The 23,787-nt window shown below is 45.1% G+C and overlaps 2 protein-coding genes across 6 annotated transcripts in view; one reads left to right on the top strand and one right to left on the bottom strand.

Annotated features, from left to right (window-relative positions):
- Positions 1–1,473: 1,473 nt before the first annotated feature.
- LOC115024882 (cell death-inducing p53-target protein 1) lies at positions 1,474–7,403 on the top strand. Its single transcript, XM_029456746.1, has 6 exons — positions 1,474–1,747; positions 2,670–2,804; positions 3,428–3,577; positions 3,913–4,011; positions 5,380–5,506; positions 5,726–7,403. The coding sequence occupies exons 1-6, from the start codon at positions 1,474–1,476 to the stop codon at positions 5,832–5,834; spliced, it is 894 nt and encodes a 297-aa protein (XP_029312606.1). The 3' UTR covers positions 5,835–7,403.
- Positions 6,884–23,787, bottom strand: part of mrtfba (myocardin related transcription factor Ba) — a 24,325-nt gene continuing 7,421 nt past the window's right edge. For 2 of the 5 annotated variants that reach the window (XM_029456572.1, XM_029456575.1), the window contains exons 3-18: positions 23,405–23,620; positions 20,044–20,115; positions 18,768–18,833; positions 18,474–18,529; positions 18,292–18,367; positions 17,943–18,104; positions 17,541–17,746; positions 17,298–17,441; positions 16,951–17,198; positions 14,184–14,355; positions 12,901–13,896; positions 12,590–12,700; positions 12,278–12,427; positions 11,979–12,113; positions 11,772–11,832; positions 6,884–11,277 (exon numbers count right to left, since the gene is read on the bottom strand). In XM_029456572.1, the coding sequence (XP_029312432.1) occupies positions 10,778–11,277; positions 11,772–11,832; positions 11,979–12,113; positions 12,278–12,427; positions 12,590–12,700; positions 12,901–13,896; positions 14,184–14,355; positions 16,951–17,198; positions 17,298–17,441; positions 17,541–17,746; positions 17,943–18,104; positions 18,292–18,367; positions 18,474–18,529; positions 18,768–18,833; positions 20,044–20,115; positions 23,405–23,558 (3,309 nt within the window). In that variant the 5' untranslated portion in view covers positions 23,559–23,620 and the 3' untranslated portion in view covers positions 6,884–10,777. Of the gene's footprint in view, positions 11,278–11,771; positions 11,833–11,978; positions 12,114–12,277; positions 12,428–12,589; positions 12,701–12,900; positions 13,897–14,183; positions 14,356–16,950; positions 17,199–17,297; positions 17,442–17,540; positions 17,747–17,942; positions 18,105–18,291; positions 18,368–18,473; positions 18,530–18,767; positions 18,834–20,043; positions 20,116–23,404; positions 23,624–23,787 lie in introns of all 5 variants that reach the window. The other 3 variants (XM_029456573.1, XM_029456574.1, XM_029456576.1) reach the window with 3 other exon arrangements.

Here is a 23,787-nt window from a genome sequence, read left to right as displayed (position 1 = left end):
GGAGGCCAAAAACACAAATCCAATAAATGCTAATGTTGCTCTGTCTGCTTGGTGCATAAATAACGGCTTGGACCTCTGCCCTGTAGTGCCAGAAAATAAATACATTTCCATAACTTAAATTAACACAGTCCTAATATTTTTTAAAATAACATTCAAAAACCAAATTCAGGAAAAAAACATCCTTTGGTTATGTATTATTAGAGTTTAACACCCCAAAATAGCTAATGTTCCTCATCAAGGCTGAGAGGGTTTGATCAGATGTGATTGATACCTGGCAACATGAGTTATAGATCCAGGTGTGTCCCCCTCTCTTCCCCAAACAAAGAAGAGTTGAATCTCACTCAATTAACCTTCCAGGCTCCCTTACATTTAAGATGGCTGAAAAGATTACAAAAATAGGGATTTATTCATCTCGTACTGTGCCTGACTTCAGAGGATCATAACATAATCTTGTATGGAATTAATCGGCAGATACTCCGTTTCCAAATGAGACCAAAACCTTCAGTTTTCGAGCCACGACAAAGTCCAAACTGTGCCCTGCAGCAGACGAGGGCAGGCTTGTTTTTAGCCTCGCTGATTACCAGAAATGCCTTTTGCTACAGTTGTTGATCACTTGCGGCCTCTACTGGCTGGTTAGAAGGAGTGAGCAGTCAGCTGTCAATGATAGTATTCATCACTGCACCCACAAGAGGTCCTTCAGCAAACAGCCATAAATGTGCACAAAAGATTTTCGGCAGAACATTGTGTGGTCATGTAGCTGTACAGTTGTTGCTATTTAATTAATATTGCTATCAGGGGATTTAGAAAAAGGCATGAACTGTCTCCGTGCATGAAGCTCAAAGTCTATAATTCAGTGCATTGTGTTGTATTTTTAACTACAGTAGAAACTTCCTATCCTGTCCCACAAAAGATATGATCAACTGTGCCAACAACACAAGATAAGAGGAATTTGTTAACCACATGAAGATGGAATAAATAAGCCGGTTTAAAAAGGTGGTACGGCATCGAAACAAGAGTCAAATCATGTCCACACCAACACACAATATGACTGCAGTCTTCCCATCAATGGCTACTGTTCATTGTCCTGCATGTGCACCTAGCTGGCCACATTTGCATGTGTTATCACCTCCTCTGTTTGTGCACGCTGTTTACATCCTAACTAAGCCACATTCAGAGACGCCTGTGTTACAGATACTTTCAATGTCATCAGCCAGGGCTGGCCAGACGATGAAAGCACATCATTCGGATGAGTCTATTTCACAATGCCTCGGATTTGGGTTTCTTTCATAATAATTTGAAGAGAAATGCCAGAATTGTTTGACATCATCCAGCTTTTAATTGATCTGGACAGCTAATGAAAAACGGAGCATCGAAACCTAAATTTCCCCAGAAGGCCTCGAGCCTGGATTCAGATTCTGTTTTTGGTTCATGTTTTTCTTTTTCTTTTTTAAACATCTTGATCTTTAAACCAAGATGCATCAGGGCCAGCTGTTAATTGAGTCTTTAATGCAGTCACAGATGATCAGGATGAGCGTCAGTTTAGACTCAGAACAAGAGCAGCAGGATGATTTTGAACCTGAGACACAGCCTGAATCCGACCAGGTGACGCCGGGGACGGGGACTGAACCCCCACAGTCTCTCATCGAGCTCCGCATAATGCAGGTCCACAACAGGCGTGATATTCTGCTGGAGATGCAGCGCATCAGGAAGAAGGCCGGGGACGGGGGTGTCTGTACCACAGAGGGAAGTGAGTCAAAGAATCTATATATATCTATATAATATATAATTATTATATATAATTATATATAATTATTATATATGTGTGTGTATATATATATATCATTATTTATATATATAATTATTAGATATATATATATATAATAATAATAATGAGATATATATCATTATTATATATAAGAAAACATAACAATAATGGCAAATATCTACATCAAACTCTTAATAAACAACATAATTATGTATTTCATGTCTGAAAAGGAGGAGGAGGTGAACACTGATCAAATCTACCCTTTGTAATATTGTTAGTTAAGCTATTAAAAGTTATAATATTAATAAATATTAAGCTTTATACTTTTCCTTAGCCACCAATAAGATTATAAAATAAATCTTTATTTATTCTACCTTTTTTTTGTTTTTATCATTCGTTACTTTAGCTTTTTACATTTTTGCCAGCAAGCTATGACCAACAAAGTTAGCTAACTTGGTAAAAAAAATGATGTTCTTCCCTTTTACCACAATTCAATGGATGATATAAATTATAACTTAATTTATTTTACTTCTATGTTTTACTTTTACAAGTAAATGGACTGCTGCTGCTGCTGCTGCTGCTAATTAATTTAGTTTTTGTAATACTAATGCATTTTAGCCAGCAAGCTAACAACAACAACAAAGTTAGCTAACAAACTAGGAGCTAGCTAGTAGGCTATGTCCTTCCTTACTACTTGTACTTTCATCTCATCATAATATAATCTTTAGGTAAATGTTTCCCGGGGACAAAATTATTTATTGTCAGTTATATTGTTGACTTGCCTGATAACTTTAGGCTATATTTAATCAGTTGTGTGGACTACTGCAATAGTTAAAATGGGCTAACAGCTACAGTAGCATGCTATAGATCTGCTCAGCTTTGTAAACTCGCTCTTCCTGCTTAGTGTCGTCAGTAACCTGCAAGGACGGCGACCACCTGTGTGAGCTGGAGGCCGTCCAGAAGGAGCTGGAGGAGCTGGAGGACATGCTGGTTAAAATGGAGATACGGGGAAATGACCCCAATGTTGAAGCAAATGGAGGCATGTTTTTCTTCACTTTCACTTATTATTAGACTCCGAGCACTGACAACGTCAGGGTTGAAGGACTCTATTGAAATTGTAGGAATTATTATTATTATAAACTTGCCATAAAATTCAAACATGGTGAAAATGTACCTGAAATATGTGTTTTGATCATGGGCGTGCCAAAGTGGCTCGACAGCACCACCTAGAACGCAGCCCCTGATGTGTGTTTCACCTACATGTATGAAATTTGGTAGGTATATGTAACATGTGGAGACAAACAAAAAAGTCTATTGGAGGCATATCGTAAACCCAACAGGAAGTCGGCCATTTTGAATTTTGCAGCGTTTTTTTAAACATTTGGGGTTGCTGTACTTTATCGAACTCCATCCAGAGTTTCATCGGATTAATTTCAAATTCTTGTGAACACAATATCTCAAGAACGCCTTGAGGGAATTTCTTGAAAGGAGGGACTGATCAACATTTGGTCACCTCCCAATACACGTTTTTGGCCATAGCTCAAGAATTCCTATGCTAATTATGACAATTTCACACAAATGTCTAACAGTGATGATAAAATGATGATACTTTGGACGGACATGGATGTGAACTGCAACATGACTGCTCATGTTTTAAATCAGGTCAACTGCATGCATGGCAGACCCGACCCCATGGGGGCATCTACATGCTACCACCGCTTCCCAAGCAGGAACCGGAGGACGTTACACCGGAGACAACCGAAGAAACTAGTCCTGTGGAAGAAAGCCAACCAACAGGCCCGGTCGCTCCAGGTAGGATACACACACGTAAACACGTATAACGGCCTCAGACATGCAGGGCTGTGATCACCTGTGATCAATGTAAGCCTTCTGCACATTGAGAAACTAAGACTATAATAAGACTTTTGTGCCACTTGTTTTATGACAAACTATATTTTGACTTTTTTGGCCATAACTCAAGAATTCCTATGCTAATTATGACAATTTCACACAAATGTCTAACAGTGATGATAAAGTGATGATACTGTGGACGCACATGGATGTAAACCATGAGGCGGTAATTGTACATGTAGAATAAAGATGTTGCTTGATGTATCTATAATGTGACCGTTCATGTTTTATATCAGGTCAACTGGCTGCATGGCCCACTCTTTATAAAACTGACCGACCGACCGAAGAAACTAGTCCTGTGGACGAAAGCCAACCAACAAGCCCGGTCGTTCCAGGTAGGATACACACACACGTTCGCACGCACACGCACGCGGCTTCAGACATACAGTCAATGTAAGCCTTTAGTCTACGGGTACGAACTATACGAAGACTTTTGTGCAGTTTCTTTATGACATACTATACTGTGACTCTATTTATGATGTATTACATCAGGAACGTGTATGGCATACTATATAATGATATTTTTAAACATACTATACAATGACCTTTTTTGACTTAGTACACTTTTACTTTTTAATTACTTTTTAATGAAATACTACATTAGGATGTTTTTTATGACACACTATACCAGTGGTTCCCAAATGGTGTGCCGCCGTGAGACAAATCCCGGTGTGCCGTGGGATTTTGAAACAATTAGGCCTATTGCATTTAACTGTACACAAGGTTATGAATGATTTTTTATTTACTTCAGTGTTTCCCCTAGATATACTGCTCTGCAGGGTGCTGCCTGGGCTGGATCAGGTCCGTGCATGGCGCAGATTTTTTAAGTTCTCTCCTTACCTTTTCTCCACTCTGTCTCTGACTGTGTGCGTTCGCGCGCGCGTGTGTGGGTTCGGAAGCGGAGCTCCGCCCCTCACGAAGCAAAGCAGAGCAGAGGAGAGAATGTAAAGATGCAAAGCAACTGAAACGTGCACATAAATGAGATAAATGACATAAGCGTTTAGTTTATTTAATAAAAGAGCACCTGTTCAATGTGAAAAGTTGTGAATATATAAAAAAAAAAAACGTCTTGAACTTCAGGGGGGGGGGGGGGGGGGGGCGCAGCGCAGGGAAATACTGTACTTTATCGGTACTTTGTCCTACATACTTATTTCACAATATAGAAACAATAGGTCTTATATGCTTTGGCCTAAATATAAATAAAACAATCATTAAAAAAAATGTATCTGTCAAATTGAACCCCGTTTTAGCCATTTGCGCATGGTGGGAAACATTAGAGTGTGACACATCAAAGGCTCTCTGCTAGTGTGAAGGAGAACAGCTTCTTACAGGGACTAAATAAATGTTCACAGAGTGATAACAGTGATACGATGTGTTATAGAGGGGATTTTTCCCGGATATGAACTCAGGTGGGATTGAGATTTTGGCTTGGTCTTTGGTGTACCTTGGCCACAGAAAGTTTGGGAACCCCTGCACAATGACCTTTTTTTTTACTTAATATACTGATATACTACATTAGGATGTTTTTTTATGGCTTACTAAAGTATGATATGAGTATGTTATGATTTTTTTGTGGCATACTTAACTGACTTCTTTTTACTCACTACGACTTCTTTATGACATACGTCATTTTTTGACACATACGACATTTTTGGTTCCATTTTTTGCCGGTAAGAGTGTTTTCTGTCTCTCTTGTGGTAAAGCGAACTATCTGGGTGTAAAACCAGAGGTCACCAAGTGTCCATTCTGTGAAGAGGTCGTCGTCACAGAAACCAGCAGCAAACTGGGCGAGACGACGTGGATCACTTGCTGCATCTGCGCCTTGAGCGGGTACGTCTTTTAGGACTTTTGCAGACTTGCCAGCTTTCTTTGTGCAATTGACATTACATTGAGTAACTGTAGTATTGAGTGGGTAATGTCAGCAGATGTGATGTGTTCAAGCTGATTTAAAGTTAGTTTTAAAGACAAGCTAGTTGCTCAATGACACCTTGAGGTTGAACTTTGACCTCTCCCATCCGGGCTCTCTTCCTTCCTTCCTTCCTTCCACAGAGGTTTCCTCGGCTGCTGTCTCCTTCCTTTCTTCATGACCCAGATGAAAGACATCCACCACCGATGTCCCCAGTGCAAGGCCAAAATACACACCCACGAGCCATTGTGACATGGAGGTTACTACATTAACAGCACTGATGTGATTTGTAAAGTGCAATCCACGAGTGTCCACGTCTGGTGGTCTCTGGGACTCGGCCTGGACTGATGTTGGTCATGTGCCTGGAGTCGACTGCAGCGATGGTACAAACTGATCAAGCGGATCGGAAAAGCTACTGTATGTTTGTCTCGCACTCTGTGACCGCCGGCCTTCGTTTGCCTACCAGAATATCTGCATAGCATGGACTTCATTTAGCATGCAAATACAAACCCTGCTATTCAAAGCACTGCACACTTTTAGGATGTTTAAACTAGTTAAAGGGGAAGTCCGGATAATTTGAAGTGGGATTAGGTAAGGTATTTATAGTCAGTGTGTTACCTACAGTGGATATCAGTTTGGAGAAGCTACAAAACGTATCCCAGCCACCTAAAAGAAAGGCCATCCTAAAAATAAATCTAAAATCGGTTAAAGTGCACACCATCTTTGGGATATTTTCACCCCTAAACTTGCTCCGACATCCCTTTGACAGGAAAATGAAGCCGTTATCTAAGCTGTCTTCAAAGCCACCAGACTCCATTGACAAAAACAGTAATTGAACCCAAAATTAGTTTATTGTGTGACTTTGGTGAAAACTAACTAGTTTTGTCAAAGGAGTCTGGTGGCTTTGAAGACATTATAGATAACGGCTAAACTGATTTAGATTTTTAGTTTTGCTGCTGCCCTGTTTTCAGCAGTACATTGCTTTGCAATCCTGTCGGTTTCTCCAAACTGCGTTTGTGCCGACCATCTACTGCAGGTTCTTATCCACAGTCCAAAATATCCCTTAAAATGCGTCAGATTCTAATAACTCCAAACAAACTGATCCCTACATTTAAAAAGGATGTTTCTGCTGCCAACATCAGGATACAGCTGCATGGAGGTCATGACTGCGCCTCTCCTTGTTTCAGCCGTAACAATTCAAATGTTGATTCTTCCGTTTTCTGTATTCTCGCTGTTTATTGGAAATATTGTGATATATTAAAACAGATGTGCATTATTCTGTAATAACGTTCTGCAGAGGCTTTCACAGTACACCACATTTTATTGACACGTAAAGGCATACAGTACTTATATACATCTTTTAGAGTATTTACAAAATAGAGAACCCATGGATGTTACACATGTAGAAAAATATGCATTACATCTATATAAATATGTACACAATGTGCAAAACATATGGCATACAGACAACAAGAGGCATGGCGAGGGTGGTGGAGATGCAGAGGAGAGTCCGCTACAATGAACGATGGAAATGTCCCCAAAACATAAACGATTGCAATGAAACGTCTCGTCTGATTTGAAGTTCAGCTTCTACACAAACGTTTACATGAAGATAAATGCTGCAGCTGAAGCGAGTCAACACCTTCCAACTCCAACTAGGAAAGAAGAGACGGCGACAGGACGTGCCGCTAAAACCACTCAGATATTAAGTGCTTTTGAAATCAGAAACTGTATGGTAGTTATATTAATGAAACCAGGTCTGACAGACATTATATTAAGGGAGAGCAGACATTATTGCTTTTCCCTGTCTGGAAAAAAACCCTCTGCAAACCAAAAATATACACATTAAATCCTCCGCTTTTAAACGAGCATGAAAACAAGATTAAATGTAATAATATTCAAGTGATAAACACAAAGAAACGTAAGAAACAGAATGTGAGAATATGTTCCACTGCCTTTTTGGCAACATAATATCAAATGTCACAGCCTTAGAAGCTGTACAAATAATAATAATAAAATAAAACACTATTAACTTGACATCTCTTCTAGGATACACGTGAATCAATTAGTGATTCTTACTCGTCATCCTCTGTAGGATTTAAATCTCGCAGCAATGTGGAAAAAGAGTTATACACCTCCAAGCAGGAACATGAGGGTCCAAGTGGTTTAACACGAGTTTACCAGAAGAAAAGCTCTCACACACACACACACACACACACACACACACACACACACACACACTCTCTCTCTCTCTCTCACACACACACACACACACACACTCTCTCTCACACACACACAACAAAGCCCCGGAGCTGGTCGCTGCAGAATTTGGTGCAATTCTTTCAGGGGGTCAGATGTTTTGCATTTGTCCTGATGTGATGATAACTGCCGGAGCAGTAAGAGCATCACACACAGTTGACATGCAGAACTTCAGCATCACACAGGCAGAAAATACATCCATTTAAAATGCATAAAGAAATAATCCCATGCAACTTTTCTCCCTGCTAGAAAATGACCCTGAAAATGTGCCACACCAGGAGAGGCAGCGCCCTCTAGTGGCCGCGGACGTAACGACAGATTTAAGTGGTTTAAATGTGATTTCACTTCCTGACAATTAAGAAGACAATTAAAAAACAAAAAAGCAATCTTATTTCAAAGTGTCATACAGTCAGACTGCATCCCAAAGCCTTACACGGAGATACTAAATCAGTAACTCAATCTTTGTGTTTGAAAGGAAACAGCAGGATATGATGCAATCTGTGGAAAATAAACATCTTGAATGTATGACGGCTTCACACGTAGCTAAGCCCTCTTCATCGTGTGTCACACCTCCAAGAAGGTGCGTGTGCGTTTATGACTGGAGGACACACGGACGGAAACAACACAGATAAGAACAGTGAACAGTCATCAGAAGCCTTTTTAAAGAGTAAAGTTTTCTAATTGTTGTCAAATGATTGGATTTCATAGATATTCGCAAATTTCCTTCAGACAACTTGTGGGCGACGGCTGAGGAAGAGCTCGGAGCGGCTCCTGATTAAACGCGAGTACAATCATGCACAGAGACACCGGGGTACATGCAACAGACAGGAAGACAAGTACACACACATGCTTCTCTCTCTCTCTCTCTCTCTCTCACACACACACACACACACACACACACACACACACACACACCAACAACTAACTTGCATCAGCTCCTATTCCGATTCCTCCAAATGATGCTTTGGTCACTTGATAAAAGTTAAAGCGGAGGAACTCATCAGTTACGTTTGTTAGCTAGTGATGCAGTAATTCCCCATCCTGACACACACACACACACACACACACACACACAGAGACATCTTTACTCCTTGATACAACTTGCAGTTCACTTATCGTGGATGCGTCTCCATGGCTGCCGTCGAATAGTCAAAACAACACTTTTCCTCGACCTTGATGGAAAACGTTCAGAGGTCAAAGAAAGACGCTAAGCGGCGCTCAGTGCACTTACTCTAGAAGACGTAAGTGTGTGCTTCGAATGTTGCTGCAGCAAGGAATTGTGGGACGGCATCATCCCCTTTCCTTTGGTAAAGGACGGTCCAGATGTCAACCGGCTCGTCGCGGCCGCCACTGAGACGCTTCTGGCAGAAAAGAAAGAACCCGACGATTCGACTGCAGCCGAGTTCAGAAGTGAAAAAGCTGCCGACTTTGAGTGAAGTCACATTTTTCAAAATTACATTCATAATAAGATACTCGGACGACAACTGCAGCATCTCCGGAGCGATTGGCCGCGTGACAATCACGTCGTATTAAACGATCGCCGTGGATATGAAAAGGTCACATTTCCGTGTTTTGAGGTGAACGAGGCGCGTCGTCAGATCCCTCCGCCTCTTAAGTGCATAGCTCTCACGTCGATGGAGGAGCCTCCGAAGTGTGTGTTCTGTAGAGTCATTGGTTCATCAGCTGCGACCGCAGGGTCAGGGAAGGTCGGGAGGAAACGGTCACATCATGTCGGACTCGTCACGTTCAGTTCGTGGGAGCGGCGTGAGCGGACGCTCGACCTCCGAGGGAGGAATCCCTTTGAAGCTTCACAGCGTCCGATCATAAAGGGAACCGGTCCAAGATGAACAGATGACATCATGACGCGCTCATTATTTATTGAGAGTATAAGCTTAGGCCCGTCGCCATATGGACGTGACTTGGATCCTTTTTGCTGACCTCGGTATTGCTCGGTGTGTTTCCCTACATTATATATTAACACAGTCCTTTTAAGTAATGTTTTATTTATAGAAGATTGTTTTATATATATATATTTGTATTAACATTCCAATGTCTGATTATTCTTAAATATTGTATAAAAGTTCATAGCTCTTTTAAAGTTTGCACTTTGTATTATTATGTCATTATATTATCGCATTAAAATGACAATAATGTTGTTTATCGCACATATTTCTGTGGTTTTTATTACATCTTATCGTGTAGCAATGACCTGCTGTTCTAAGCTAGGCTTCAGGGGAACATCACACTGCCTCCACCTGTTACATTTAGTTACCGTGCCGACACATTAAAATAGACCCGGTGTTCACACTGAAAGCCAACCAGCCAAACCTCCAGCAGAAATAAACGGTTAATATCAGTTAAGTTGTATTAGTGGGGTTTTAAGAGTATTTACAAACAGTCCATGCTACTAGTGTCCACGTGGCTCCGCCTCCTCGTCTCTGCGAGCGATCGGTAAAATCATCGAGTTTAAAATCCCTTTTAAATCGCCAATACAAGCGGTGACCAGGATCCAGGGTCACCTCAGTGGGGACGTTATTCAGGCTCTTCTGTGCAAACTCCTGCTTGAATCGCTGCCTGTCCAGCAGCTCGTACAGTATTACAGATGGGGTGGTGTACTGGGGAGGATGGTACGGCACAGGATGGCCTCGCTGCTCCACCTTGTGTAAAATGTTGAAACTCAACCTCTTCGTGGCCGTTAATGCCCTTCTTCTCCTTCTCCTTCTTCTTCTCCTCCTTCTTCTCCTTCTTCTCCTCCTTCTTCTCCTCCTTCTTCTCCTTCTTCTCCTTCTTCTCCTTCTTCTCCTCCTTCTTCTCCTTCTTCTCCTTCTTCTCCTTCTTCTCCTTCTTCTCCTTCTTCTCTTCCTCTCAATCCATCCAGCGCTCCCGGCTCAGCTGCTCCGTCAACTCTTCTTGTCTTCCTGTCGTCCGTCCCTCCGTCAGTCCCAGTGCAGCTGCAGGTCTTGAGTATCCAGGAAGTCCGTTGGGATCCCCAGCGGTGTGAGAGACCCAGCCGGACCCGGAGGCATGGTGAGGTCCAGCCACTCCATGTTGTCCAGGCCTGGGTCGGACAGGCCCATGTTGAGCGAGGAGGGCGAGGAAGAATCACAGAAGGACAGGTCTGATGTGTCCATGGGCGAGTAAGCTTGGTGCTCCATCAGCTGGGCCTGCAGCTCCTCCATCAGGCCCCGTGTGCGCGGGTCTGACGCCGGCGCCGTATCAGCCAGTGTGCATTCCAGAAAGGCCTCCAGCTGATTGTCTGTGGCGAGCGAGGAGAGGCTGGGCAGGCCGGGGCTCAGGGCGGGCGGAGGAGCCACCTGGATATGTGGAGGCGGCCTGGAGAGAACGGTGCTGACCGGTAGGGTGAAGATGTTTGCTGTGACGGGGAGGGTCTTAGTGAGGGACACGTGAGGGTCCTGCTGGATGAATGGAGTGATTTCTAGAGAGCGATAGAAACATGTATTATTATTATTATTATTATTATTATGATGAGAATTCAACCAACGAGGGCTCCTACGAATCCTGACTTTTTACATTTATTTTTATTTTATTTTAGTTTAACCATTCACTTTAGCTAATTATTCTAATTATTTGTCCTTTACTTTTAGCTAACTAAATATATATATATATATATATATATATATATATATATATATATATATATATATATATATATATATATATATATATATATATATATATATGAAAAAATATATAATACAAATAAAATAAAAAAAGAATATATATATATATAGAAAATCAAATAATATAAATATATATAGTTTGCTAAAAGTAATGTATAAATGGTTGATAAAGATAAATAATAATATGAGTCATAATCAGCTGTGTTAACTTAATCTGTAATGTCACCAACAACAACAGTTTCCCTTTGTTTGTTTCCTGTGTGTGTAGCGTCGGCGTGCTCCTCCTTACCGCCGCTCTCTATCAGGATGTCGAACAAGTCATCCATCTGCTGGCTGGTTGCCGTGGGGACCTGAAGAGAGAGTCAACGGGGTTAAGAGACTTGAGGCTCAACAAAAGCGAAATCTAAACTTTTTATGTATCCTGAAGTGGTGTGTGTGTGTGTGTGTGTGTGTGTGTGTGTGTGTGTGTGTGTGTGTGTGTGTGTGTGTCTCTAACCTGTGACACGTTGTTGATGTGCATGTTTCGGCTCTGTTTGATGGCCTCCTCATAGCGCGGAGGCTCTCTGGTCTTGGGAGGCTGAGTGACGAGGGAGCTGTGCTGAAGGATGAAGGTCGGCTGTGGAGACGGAGACTGGAAGACAGACGGACATTAAGAACGGCGGGGGTGAAGCGAACGTTACAAGTTAAGTTGGGAAATGTGCAGAATCTAAATCCACAACACACAATAAAAATGTGTTTTGTGCAGAAAAGGTCCAGAGATGATAGAGAACCAAACTAACCCCCCTGCTGTGATACCTTATTGAGGGGTCCGTTAGAGATGTGGTTGTTGGGTGAAGCCCGTGGAGAGACCCTGTTCTCTGGGGAGCTTCTCAGGAAACACTGGGGACTCAGCTCAGGCCTCGCCTGGTTCTCCAAACCAAGAGTGTTGTTGCACATGGTCAGAGTCTGTCGAGACAAAACACCGTCCGTCTTATTAACGACTTCCTTTGACCTCAATGCTTTTACTGTCTTCTGTAAAGTGCTTTTAATCGCTTCGTTGGTTAAACGTGCAAAGGACACGACAGAGAAGGGTTATTGTTGTGCAGCAAACTGCGAGGCGCGACTGACCTGCAGCAATGAGTTGTGGTTGGTCAACTGCTGGCTGGGGGCCATCTCCATCTTAGTGCTTTGCAGCTGAGGAACCAGGCCTGGATTCGGGACTGTGGCCTGAAGAACAGGCTGAGATGAGGAGAGAGGGTGCAGGAACATCATGAGTCTACACACACAGTTCTCTAATGTGTAAACACACACACACACACACACACACAGTTCTCTAATGTGTACATCTTGTCCAGTCGTGTGGAGCAGCGCCCCCGTGCAGTGGAGACACAGAAGGGACACACAACACACGACGTCACTCTGCTGTATGGAAGTCTTACCTGCAGGCTGACGGCGGCGCTCGGCAGCTGGATTGCAGTGGCGTTGTTGGGTAACGAGACTGGGACGAGGATCTGAGTTCCAGCCTGGCCAGTGGTGGTTAACAAGGTCTGAGGCTGACCCAGCACCTGGGACACCCGACCTTGGTGGCTGATGAAGAACTGCTGCAGGCCGGGGGCGGCGGGCTGGGACTGCGGCTGGAGTTTGGGACTTCTCTGCGTCTGGGAGAGAAGCTGTGGGCTGTTGGTTAGTTGCTGCTGGATCTGGGTGAGGAGCTGGGTTTGGGTCTGGAGCTGGAGCGGCTTGCCAGAAGAAACCGTTACGTCCTCCAACTTGACCACCGTCGGCAGAGGGGGGAGAGCCTGGGAGCCCAGGATCTGACTGGGGATTGTAGCCGCGGTGGACGAACAGGTGGACAGGACGGTACCTTCCATTTTTACCACACGCGAGTTGAGGACAGTGGGAACAGGCTTCATGGCAGGTACAGACGTGACTTTGGGAGAGGCAGAGTCAGCGGTGCAGCCGCCCTGCCCTCTCTTCTCCACCTCCAGCTGCATCTTCAGCTCCTCCACCAACTTCTGCTCCTGCTCCAGCTTCTTCATCAACTCCACTATCTGCCGCTCTTTCTCGTGGAGCCGCCGGTCCTTCTCCTGCGGGACTTGGAAAGACTGGAAAGGTGAGGACAGTGGACCCGCCCAGCCGGAGTTCACCATGTGCGTCTCAAACGACGTCTCAGACTTGCCTCCATCCTGCTGGAGGGTGGAGCGATCAGCGGGGATGGGTGAGACCGGCGGTGTGGGGTGCACGCTCTCTGGAGCCCCCTGTTGGACGGGAAGGACTATAGCGGGGGGGGTGACCTCCATGTGCATGGTGGTGGCGAGGGCAGGAGGGGAGGCGCAGTGATTGTCCTGGAAAGGCTTCAGTCTTTCTATCAGATCCGTCTTTGTCCCCGACACGGGGAGGCCGCGCAGCTTGAGCTCCAGTTTCAGCTCAGCCACCTACAAACACAAACATTGAGTTTAGTTATTTATGAAGCTCTTCATGTTCTCACTTCATCTCGTTGCAGTGATTGGCTGTCTGTCATCAGTGCTTTATGAAACTTCATTAATGTTAGATGTTACGAGTGGATATCAGAGGTCTATGGAAACATTCCTGTACAGGCTGTGTAATATCTCACAGTTCAGAAACAGCTGACTGGGCATAAAAAAAGGGGAATTTCTCCGTTGAGGCTTCGATCATAACTGTGATTTCTAAGCGGTTCCGAGCTACAAGGGTTTCCAAATACCTTCATCTCCTCCAGGTTGGCAGGCAAGACTCCTGGCTTGCGGTTCGAGAGAGAGTTGTTTAGACGAGACGGAGACGGAGTCACGGGGGGAGGTGGAGGCGCGGTGGGCAAAGACATCATGATGGAGGTCGGCAGGCTGCCGGCGCTGCCGCTCTGACCCTCGGCCGCCGGCCTACGGTGAGAAAGAGACAGAGAAAACATGATGTCATTGTTACCCTTGCGTCCGTATCACATGAAGAGGAAACAGGAAAAGAAGAAGAGGAAGAAAGGAGTTCTCAATATGACCATCCTGCGTCATGTGTGAGGCCATTCATGAAAACAGCAGCTGGTGAAACGACATCCTGTTATAATTATTATTATTACTACGATTAGAGTCGATATTGGAAACTAGCTAACGGCCGTCTGGGTCGCTGACAACAACCTTTCACTTTCAGGCCCCGAGAGGAAAGTGAGAAAAAAAAGATTCTGATGGAAATACTTTTCTCTCCTGTGATTAAGATGAAGAGCAGGTGAAACAGGTAGAGGATGAAGAGCAGGTGAGACAGGAAGAGGATGAAGAGCAGGTGAGACAGGAAGAGGATGAAGAGCAGGTGAAACAGGAAGAGGATGAAGAGCAGGTGAACAGGAAGAGGATGAAGAGCAGGTGAAACAGGAAGAGGATGAAGAGCAGGTGAAACAGGTAGAGGATGAAGAGCAGGTGAGACAGGAAGAGGATGAAGAGCAGGTGAAACAGGAAGAGGATGAAGAGCAGGTGAAACAGGTAGAGGATGAAGAGCAGGTGAAACAGGTAGAGGATGAAGAGCAGGTGAAACAGGAAGAGGATGAAGAGCAGGTGAAACAGGTAGAGGATGAAGAGCAGGTGAAACAGGTAGAGGATGAAGAGCAGGTGAAACAGGTAGAGGATGAAGAGCAGGGTGAAACAGGTAGAGGATGAAGAGCAGGTGTGAAACAGGAAGAGGATGAAGAGCAGGTGAAACAGGTAGAGGATGAAGAGCAGGTGAAACAGGTAGAGGATGAAGAGCAGGTGAAACAGGAAGAGGATGAAGAGCAGGTGAAACAGGTAGAGGATGAAGAGCAGGTGAAACAGGAAGAGGATGAAGAGCAGGTGAAACAGGAAGAGGATGAAGAGCAGGTGAAACAGGTAGAGGATGAAGAGCAGGTGAAACAGGTAGAGGATGAAGAGCAGGTGAAACAGGAAGAGGATGAAGAGCAGGTGAAACAGGAAGAGGATGAAGAGCAGGTGAAACAGGTAGAGGATGAAGAGCAGGTGAAAACAGGAAGAGGATGAAGAAGAAGGTGAAACAGGAAGGATGAAGAAGCAGGTGAACAGGAAGAGGATGAAGAGCAGGTGAAAACAGGTAAGAGGATGAAGAGGCAGGTGAAACAGGTAGAGGATGAAGAGCAGGTGAAAACAGGTAAGAGGATGAAGAGCAGGTGAAACAGGTAAGAGGATGAAGAGCAGGTTGAAACAGGAAGAGGATTGCAAGAAGGCAGGTGAAACAGGTAAGAGGATGAAGAGCAGGTGAAGGGACCCTGGCTAGAGGATGAAGAGCAGGTAAAACAGGTTAGAGGATGAAGAGCAGGTGAAACAGGTAGAGGATTTGAAAGAGCAGGTGAAACCAGAAGAGGATGAAGAGCAGGTGAAACAGGTCAGCGGTGAAGAAGCAGGTGAGACAGGATAGAGGATGAAGAGCAGTGAAACAGGTAGAGATGAAGAGCAGGTGAAACAGGTAGAGGATGAAGAGCAGGTGAAACAGGAAGAGGATGAAGAGCAGGTGAAACAGGAAGAGGATGAAGAGCAGGTGAAACAGGAAGAGGATGAAGAGCAGGTGAAACAGGTAGAGGATGAAGAGCAGGTGAAACAGGAGAGGATGAAGAGCAGGTGAAAACAGGTAGAGGATGAAGAGCAGGTGAAACAGGAAGAGGATGAAGAGCAGGTGAAACAGGAAGAGGGATGAAGAGCAGGTGATGAAACAGGAAGGGATGAAGAGCAGGTGAAACAGGAAGAGGATGAAGAGCAGGTGAACAGGTAGAGCAGGAAGAGGATGAAGAGCAGGTGAAACAGGAAGAGGATGAAGAGCAGGTGAAACAGGTAGAGGATGCAGAGCAGGTGAAACAGGAAGAGGATTGAAGAGCAGGTGAAACAGGAAGAGGATGAAGAGCAGGTGAAACAGGTAGAGGATGAAGAGCAGGTGAAACAGGAAGAGGATGAAGAGCAGGTGAAACAGGAAGAGGATGAAGAGAGGATGAAACAGGAAGAGGATGAAGAGCAGGTGAAACAGGAAGAGGATGAAGAGCAGGTGAAACAGGTAGAGGATGAAGAGCAGGGGTGAAACAGGTAGAGGATGAAGAGCAGGTGAAACAGGTAGAGGATGAAGAGCAGGTGAAACAGGAAGAGGAACACATGTTGCCAGGTGAATTACTTTATTTTCTTCCAGGTGAGTTTTAATTTCTCCAAATTGACCTGGAAGAAAACATGAACGCTTTTAGTCCCAGTTAAAACATCAGTAGTGGCGCTCTTCAGCCTCTTGTGGCCAACATGAGTATTACAACAACAAACACACAAACTTATAACTTATATTAAATATTAAATAACTCCAAGTTAGACCGTGTGCAGGAGCTTATTTACAACTTCTAAACTAATATTATCCCGGCAAAACCTTTGTTTCACATGTTCTTAAATCATAAACAGGAAACGATTTAAATCAGACTTTCTTTTCTCACTTGTGTATTGTTCTTACTACTTCTGAATGTTTTACACACGCACTTGAGTGGAGCTGGTAATATAGTCTGGTAGTTGTAGTGCTGCTGCTGCTGGCTGAGGATCTGCAGCTGCAGGAACAGCTGCTGTTGCTGCAGCAGTCGGGCATAAGAGGAGTCCATGGGTTCTTCACTGGCCTCCAGCTTCTGGTCCGGGGGAACATACTGGTGGTACTTGAGCTTCTTCACCCTGGACTTCGGCTCTTTGCTCTTCTTACTGCGGCTCTTCTCGGAGGGAGACTTCTGCTGGCTTTGCTGTCGTTGGAGGAAAAACAAGAAAACGTAGAATTTGTCCAGCGACATTCAAATATTACAGTAAGAGGTTATATTATATTTAGAGGAGGGAAAACTTACTTTCACCAATGTTGGGCCTGGTTTAGGAGGAGCAACTGTGGTGAGTGTCTGTGCAGGAGGGACAGCCGGGCGGCCGGGAGGATGCTCACTGGCAGAGACCAATTTCACAAAGTCTGTTGTTGCTTGTGTCGTAACTGGGAAGGCCTGAAGAAGCATAACAAAGACACGTGTAACTGTACAGCAAAGTGTAATATCAGCTACTCAGGCAGGACAAACAGCAGCAGTACTCGTCCTGTTTCTGACCTGCATCATGGTGGTGGGTACTGATGATGGAGGAGGTGGTGGTGGTGGAGGTGGAGGTGCTGCTGGGGCTGGAGAGGGCGTCTCTGGCACTTTGCTCTCTGCAGGAGAGGGGACAGAGCTCTGAGACTCCTGGCTGGCCGGCTGCTCTGGGGAAAGGGCTTCGTTGCTGTCTTCATCCACCACTTTGGGATAATTCACCTGACCCACTAAGAGAAACAAAGTCCAGCACTTAACCCCTCGCTGTGTTTTGTATCACTTTACCAGTAAAACACTACTTTCCCTGCACGGTGCATCAAACAACGACCGCTCCCTGACAGAGGCCATTAAGGCAGAAATGCTCTAAAAGCACCGGCTGTCTAATATAACAACATTCTTATCATCACTGCTCCGCTCGTGTCTCACCGATGATGGCCTGTTTAACGCTGGAATCCACGGGCAGGATGTTCTTCTCCACCAGCTCCATGGGGCCGGGTCGCTGAGCGATCATCTCGTTGAGGTTGTCGGCCAGCCGGGCTCTCTTCAGCCTCATCTGGGTGGCCTGTAGTGACGGCTCTGCTCCCGTCTCTGAGCAACACAAACAAATGTCACGCAAAACATCAAGCTGTACCGAACATTACAATTAGAAAATCACCTAATCGAATGCTGTGCGCACACATGTCTGGTGCATTTCTATGATGCTTCAAAAAGGTCGACAAGGAATATCAGAGAATACACAAAGTGTTGGTCGTGAGGACGAGAGAGTCACCGGCACCTTGCAGGATGTGCATCCTGATCAGCTCTGCTCTCTCCGGGCGACTGCGGATCTTGTGTTTGAGGAAATTCTCCGTCTAAAGAGAAAGAGACGTTCAGGAAATCATCGACATTTGAGCAACAGGACAGACCAGGAGTGCATTTCTTCTGCTTCTCAAGTTATTTCTAAACTGGGTTCCTCACCCTGGCTCTCTCCAAGCTGCGAATCTGCCCATGGAAAGCTGCCGGGCTCTTCAGAGCTGCAACACAGAACATCTTCATCAATGCACAAGTGATGAATCCATAACTTAAATTACATTAAACAGCAAGATACTGCATGTATAAAATAATGTGTTCGTCTGTGAGACAAACGATCTACATTCAAAAATAGAGCAAACGTGTTTATTATCTCAGCTATGAGGGTTTGTTATCATACACCCGCCGCTACCACGTTAGCTGTTTGGTGAGTGACGGACAGCTGGCAGTGCTGACACTCACGTGGCATGATGCCCTGGTCCACCAGCTGCTCCCGGGTCCGTCTTTGCTGAAGCCTCAACTGCAGGACTGTGAACAAAATGGGAGAAAGAAATGTTATAAAAAGTTGTTTTAATTAGAAAAAAAAGAGTAAAAACAAGAGAAAGCCGACGGAAGAACAAACAGACGAGGTAGAAGCGGAGAGGTTAACCACACGCTAACCTCCGCCCCCCAATACATCACTCACATCCTGCGCTCTAGTCATTAGGGTGTCAACATACCATAACGTCATTCTGTCTATCGGGGGCGTTTCGCACTCAGGACGTCAGTCATCCGACGCGACCACATTTCATAACGTTGGTTACACACACGAGGTAGTGAAGTGGAACTCTACCAGACTCTGGTTCTAATGACGTCGTGTTGTCACGATACTGGGATTTATAACTTCGACACAATACCGTGAAAAGTATCATTAACATCTTCGATACCGAAAGGGAAAAATTAACAACATTGAGGGAATGTATTGTTTTATATAAAAAGATAAATAGGATTTAACAAGCTCAGCGTTTTGTGAGACTGTGGTGGGTGGATGCTCCCGCTGAGAAACGCTCTCTTGTAAATTTGTGTTACAGGAGATCTGGAGGTCTGCTGGTCTGGTGGTCTGATGGTCTGGTGGTCTGCTAGTCTGGTGGTCTCTGGTGGTCTGGTGGTCTGCTGGTCTGGTGGTCTCTGGTGGTCTGATAGTCTGGTGGTCTGATAGTCTGGTAGTCTGGTGGTCTGATAGTCTGGTGGTCTGATGGTCTGATGGTCTGCTAGTCTGGTGGTCTGATAGTCTGGTGGTCTGATAGTCTGGTGGTCTGATAGTCTGGTGGTCTGATAGTCTGGTGGTCTGATAGTCTGGTGGTCTGATAGTCTGGTGGTCTGATAGTCTGGTGGTCTGATAGTCTGGTGATAGTCTGGTGGTCTGGTGGTCTGGTGGTCTGGTGGTCTCAGTTTTAAGACGCGGCGGGAGCCTCGTCCTTCCCCGCAGGTAGAGAGGGCAACGATGTGTAACGACATTACAGAATATTAGTATTGAAACAGTTTGGATATGTTTTGACAACACTACTCACTGCTACACAAAAACAAAACAGCGGTACAATCATGAGCGGTACAGACGGACATCCACCACCAGCGTTGATTATCAAGCACTTTTATTTCCCCACGACACGTCCAGAAGTCCGGGACGAGCTGGCAGCAGCATTAGTTTACGTGAGTTGAAGAATTGAGCATGAAAGCAACAAAGAAGAGGCATGCTCACCTGCTCTGAACCTAGTGCAGCTGTCACCGGGGGTCTCTACCTCCGTACAGGCCATTGTGTGGGAGTCCTGGCCTGTAGAGCAGTCCAAAACACAGCGGAGTGATTAAACCGTTAGATCCCAACATATGTAGCTTACAGTCACATCTCGTGTCGGCCGTGGTCGTGGTCAGGCTGAATGATAAGAATCCACAGCGTTGTGATGCCTCTAAGAATTAGAGGAGCAACACGAGGCCCGTCCTCCTTCCCTCCCCTGACTCGTTTTTACTGCAGGGACACAACCCCCTCCTACTCCTCCACGCTTCCTTCCCTCTCTCACTCAGACAGTTCTTTCTTCTGGCTGTAGGCGATACCAACACAGCCTGATGTCAGCGCTGGTTCCTTGTAACTGGGGAACATTTAACAGCCTGAGTCAGCACTGACTGAGGGCAATAACAACCGTATCTTCAAGCTTAAGGAAGTGCTTTACAGCTTTAATGTGTATTCGCTAGAGGGCTTGCAACATAAGGATGTGTCACATTAAATACTGACCATGAGTGCAGACACTTCTCCATTGTGTCAAAGGTTTCGGGAAATTCAAGCGCCAACAGGAAACAGCTGGCCTCGCCAACTTCCAAGTGAAACGCTTTCAAGCTAAGAACACTGATCATCTTCACGTCGGTGCAAAACTGTCGTAAATGGTCGTGTGCATACTCTGGGAGCACTGCAGCTTTAATTCAAACGAGAGCTTCGGTGAAACCTTTACAGAAAATCTAGTGTGACTCCCGTTTGTAGAGAGAGAGACTTCCAGTCAGTGGCGTTGTGCTCAACTCCTCCGGGAAATGCTGCTCAGCCTGACAAACACAGGTTGACCTGCGACCTGAGCCGAGCAGAGAGCTGTTTACGCACAGAGACAGACAGTCGGCAGGTCAATGGAAGAAGAACAGGAGAGGATAAGAAATGTGTTTCACCTGCAGTTAAAACGCTTCTTAACATTATCTACAGGTGGATTTCAAACCTGTTCAACAATCCAAATAAGTCACAAGTTGGGCAAACATAGCAGGACGAGATGAAAAATGATGCATAATACAGACAGGATGCAATAATCAAAGGAATAGGTTAGCAGAAAGACTGGAAACAGTTAGCATAGCTGTGTCCACAGGGAACTGCACCGCATGAGATCACTAACTTTATATCTCGTTGGTTTAATCGGTAAAAAAACTAAAGAGTAAAAACATTGCAAGGTGCATTTAGCAAAGAAATAGTCCCGCACATAATCCCCTCTTAATCTGCAATTTGCCATTTCTCCACTTCACAGGTGCTGGGAGGAGGATTGTTCCCTTTGGACTGAGGCAGGTGAGATGTTTCCTACTGTGTTCAGTCTTAATGCTAAACTGAAATAACTGTAAGACGGCCGTGACTAACAGACGGATCAGTCGCCTCATTGAACTAACAGGAGAGCGAAATGTTGCACTACTCCTTTAAAGCGACCCGATGAAAACATTTGTCTTTATTTTAACAATATAAAAATATGACAATATCCCTACACCATGATGCTCACAAGCAGTGTGTGTGAGTGAGTGAGTGAGTGAGTGAGTGAGTGAGTGAGTGAGTGAGTGAGTGAGTGAGTGAGTGAGTGAGTGAGTGAGAGAGAGTGTGAGAGTGTGTGTGTGTGTGTCTGGCCTATTTTGAACGTCTGACTAAAAACTGAATTCCAATAATAATTCAAACGCAACAGCAGCGTTGCGATGGACTTCCTTTTACAACAGACAACATTTACTATTTATAAAATGCACAAGATGTGGATGTAAGTTTGCTTCTTACTTTGGGAAGCAGCTTATCATTTAGAGATCCTATTTTAGTCTCAAACTGTTTTACTATTTTAGCAGTGAACTCCTTCGTCCTCTGAGCAGCAGCTTATTGATTTCACACACTAGGCGACCTCATACTGGCCAGACTCTCCCTCTCACTCTCCCTCCAGACTCCTCACACACACACACACACACACACACACACACACACACACACACACACACACACACACACACACACACACACACACACACACACACACACACACACACACACACACACACACACACACACACACACACACACACACACACACACACACACACACACACACACACACACCTGTCATGATGGCAGACGGATTAACACCTGCATGTTTAAACCAATATGAGCGAGGGTAACTGGCTCCGTGCGTGGGATGGCTCAGAGTGTGGAAAGTATGATGTGTGTGTTCTCACTGGAAGATGATGAGCGGGAGCTACTACTGTTGACATTCCACAAAAGTGTTCCACCGGCGAGACATTTCCCTGCGCTCTCCTGCAGACAGCAGCAGCCACCGAGCACGACGGCTCCAAATCCTACGATTATCCAAAAACTTGTTTAATCCGCAGCTCTGGCTGCCGTTTGCGACAAATTAGAGCGCGGTGATCCGTACCAGTGACTGCACTCAACCGATCTCCCGACACCATCTGAGCCATGATTAGGAACTGGCAAAAGCAGCAGTGAATCTAACCCACTCCGAAAGCCTGGTAATCGCGTCCCCATCCATCAGTGTGTGAGTCCGTCACGTGTGGCTGCCAGAACGACACCAACATGGTGAGGAAGAGGACGTGCGGACTGAAGAACAGCCGAGGGAAGTTTCAGGGGATGAAGTCTCACGTTCGTGGCCCATTCTGAACTTAATAGTTGAGTCATGCAGTACGTGCCTGTGTGCATGTGCACGTGCATGAAAGGGATTTTCAGATTGTTTTTAAATGAAGTACTTTGAGGGCGCCGCAGCAAAACACTGAATATCAGTTTAAGTGTACTATTATTCTATTTTTAGAATATTTTCACCGTTTTCCCTCGCTGCCTGTTGACGTTATCGAAGCTCTCTTTCGAGCCGCCAGACTTCATTGACAAAAACACTCATTTTACCTCACAGATCACAGAAGTTGCTGGTCCCCCGCTGCCTCGATCGGTTAGTTAGTTTGTGTTCTTGTGTGACTTTGGTGAATCCAAACTAACCCTTTAAAAACACTAAAGTCACACAATAACACAAACTAACCCAGCGAGGCAGCGGGGGACCAGCGTTCTGTGGGGTAAAATGAGTGTTTTTGTGAAAGGAGTCTGGGGGACTTTGAAGAGACATAGATAAGAGCTTCAGCTCCCGTCATCGAGCCGTCACTACAACGTAAAGCTGTGAAAATATTCTGCGTACACTTGTTATTGATTTGATTGATTAGGTGGCTAAATCTACATTTATATTTGTAACCTCTGTTTGGCAGGAGGAAGAGGTAAACATATTCTTTGGTCACCTCTTTCATCATGGTGGGCAGTGTAATGAGAGGCCTGTACAGCAGCGTGTCCTCACCATTTTTGCGTTCGTTGAGTGGAGGCAGCGGCTGCAGCGACAGCTCCTCCATCTCATGGGTCACCGCCTCGCTTTGGGGACTGGGCAACAGCAGACTCGACATCTCGCAATCCCCCTCTGCTCCCAGCAGCCCGCGGGACGCCTGGAGCTCCATCTTCAGGAGGGGAGGCAAGCCACAGGGGGTTAGGGGTCACCGTCCCTTTGCTCGTGTCTCACCTGCTACCTGCGTGGACACAAGAAGAAATGTAGCGACTGCTCTTCTCACAGGAATACGTTACTGGAGGATATTGTGAGGGCACATCAGTAATTCAGAATAATAACCATCATCCCGTTGGTATGACTACTTCCCCCAACTGGTGAAATGCAAAGGGTGGCATTTCATT

The sequence above is a fragment of the Cottoperca gobio genome, chromosome 19 (genome assembly GCF_900634415.1).
Source record: "Cottoperca gobio chromosome 19, fCotGob3.1, whole genome shotgun sequence".
NCBI lineage: Eukaryota > Metazoa > Chordata > Actinopteri > Perciformes > Bovichtidae > Cottoperca > Cottoperca gobio.
The sequence above is the reverse complement of the archived record's forward strand: the minus strand, read 5'-3'. Positions and strand labels throughout refer to the sequence as shown.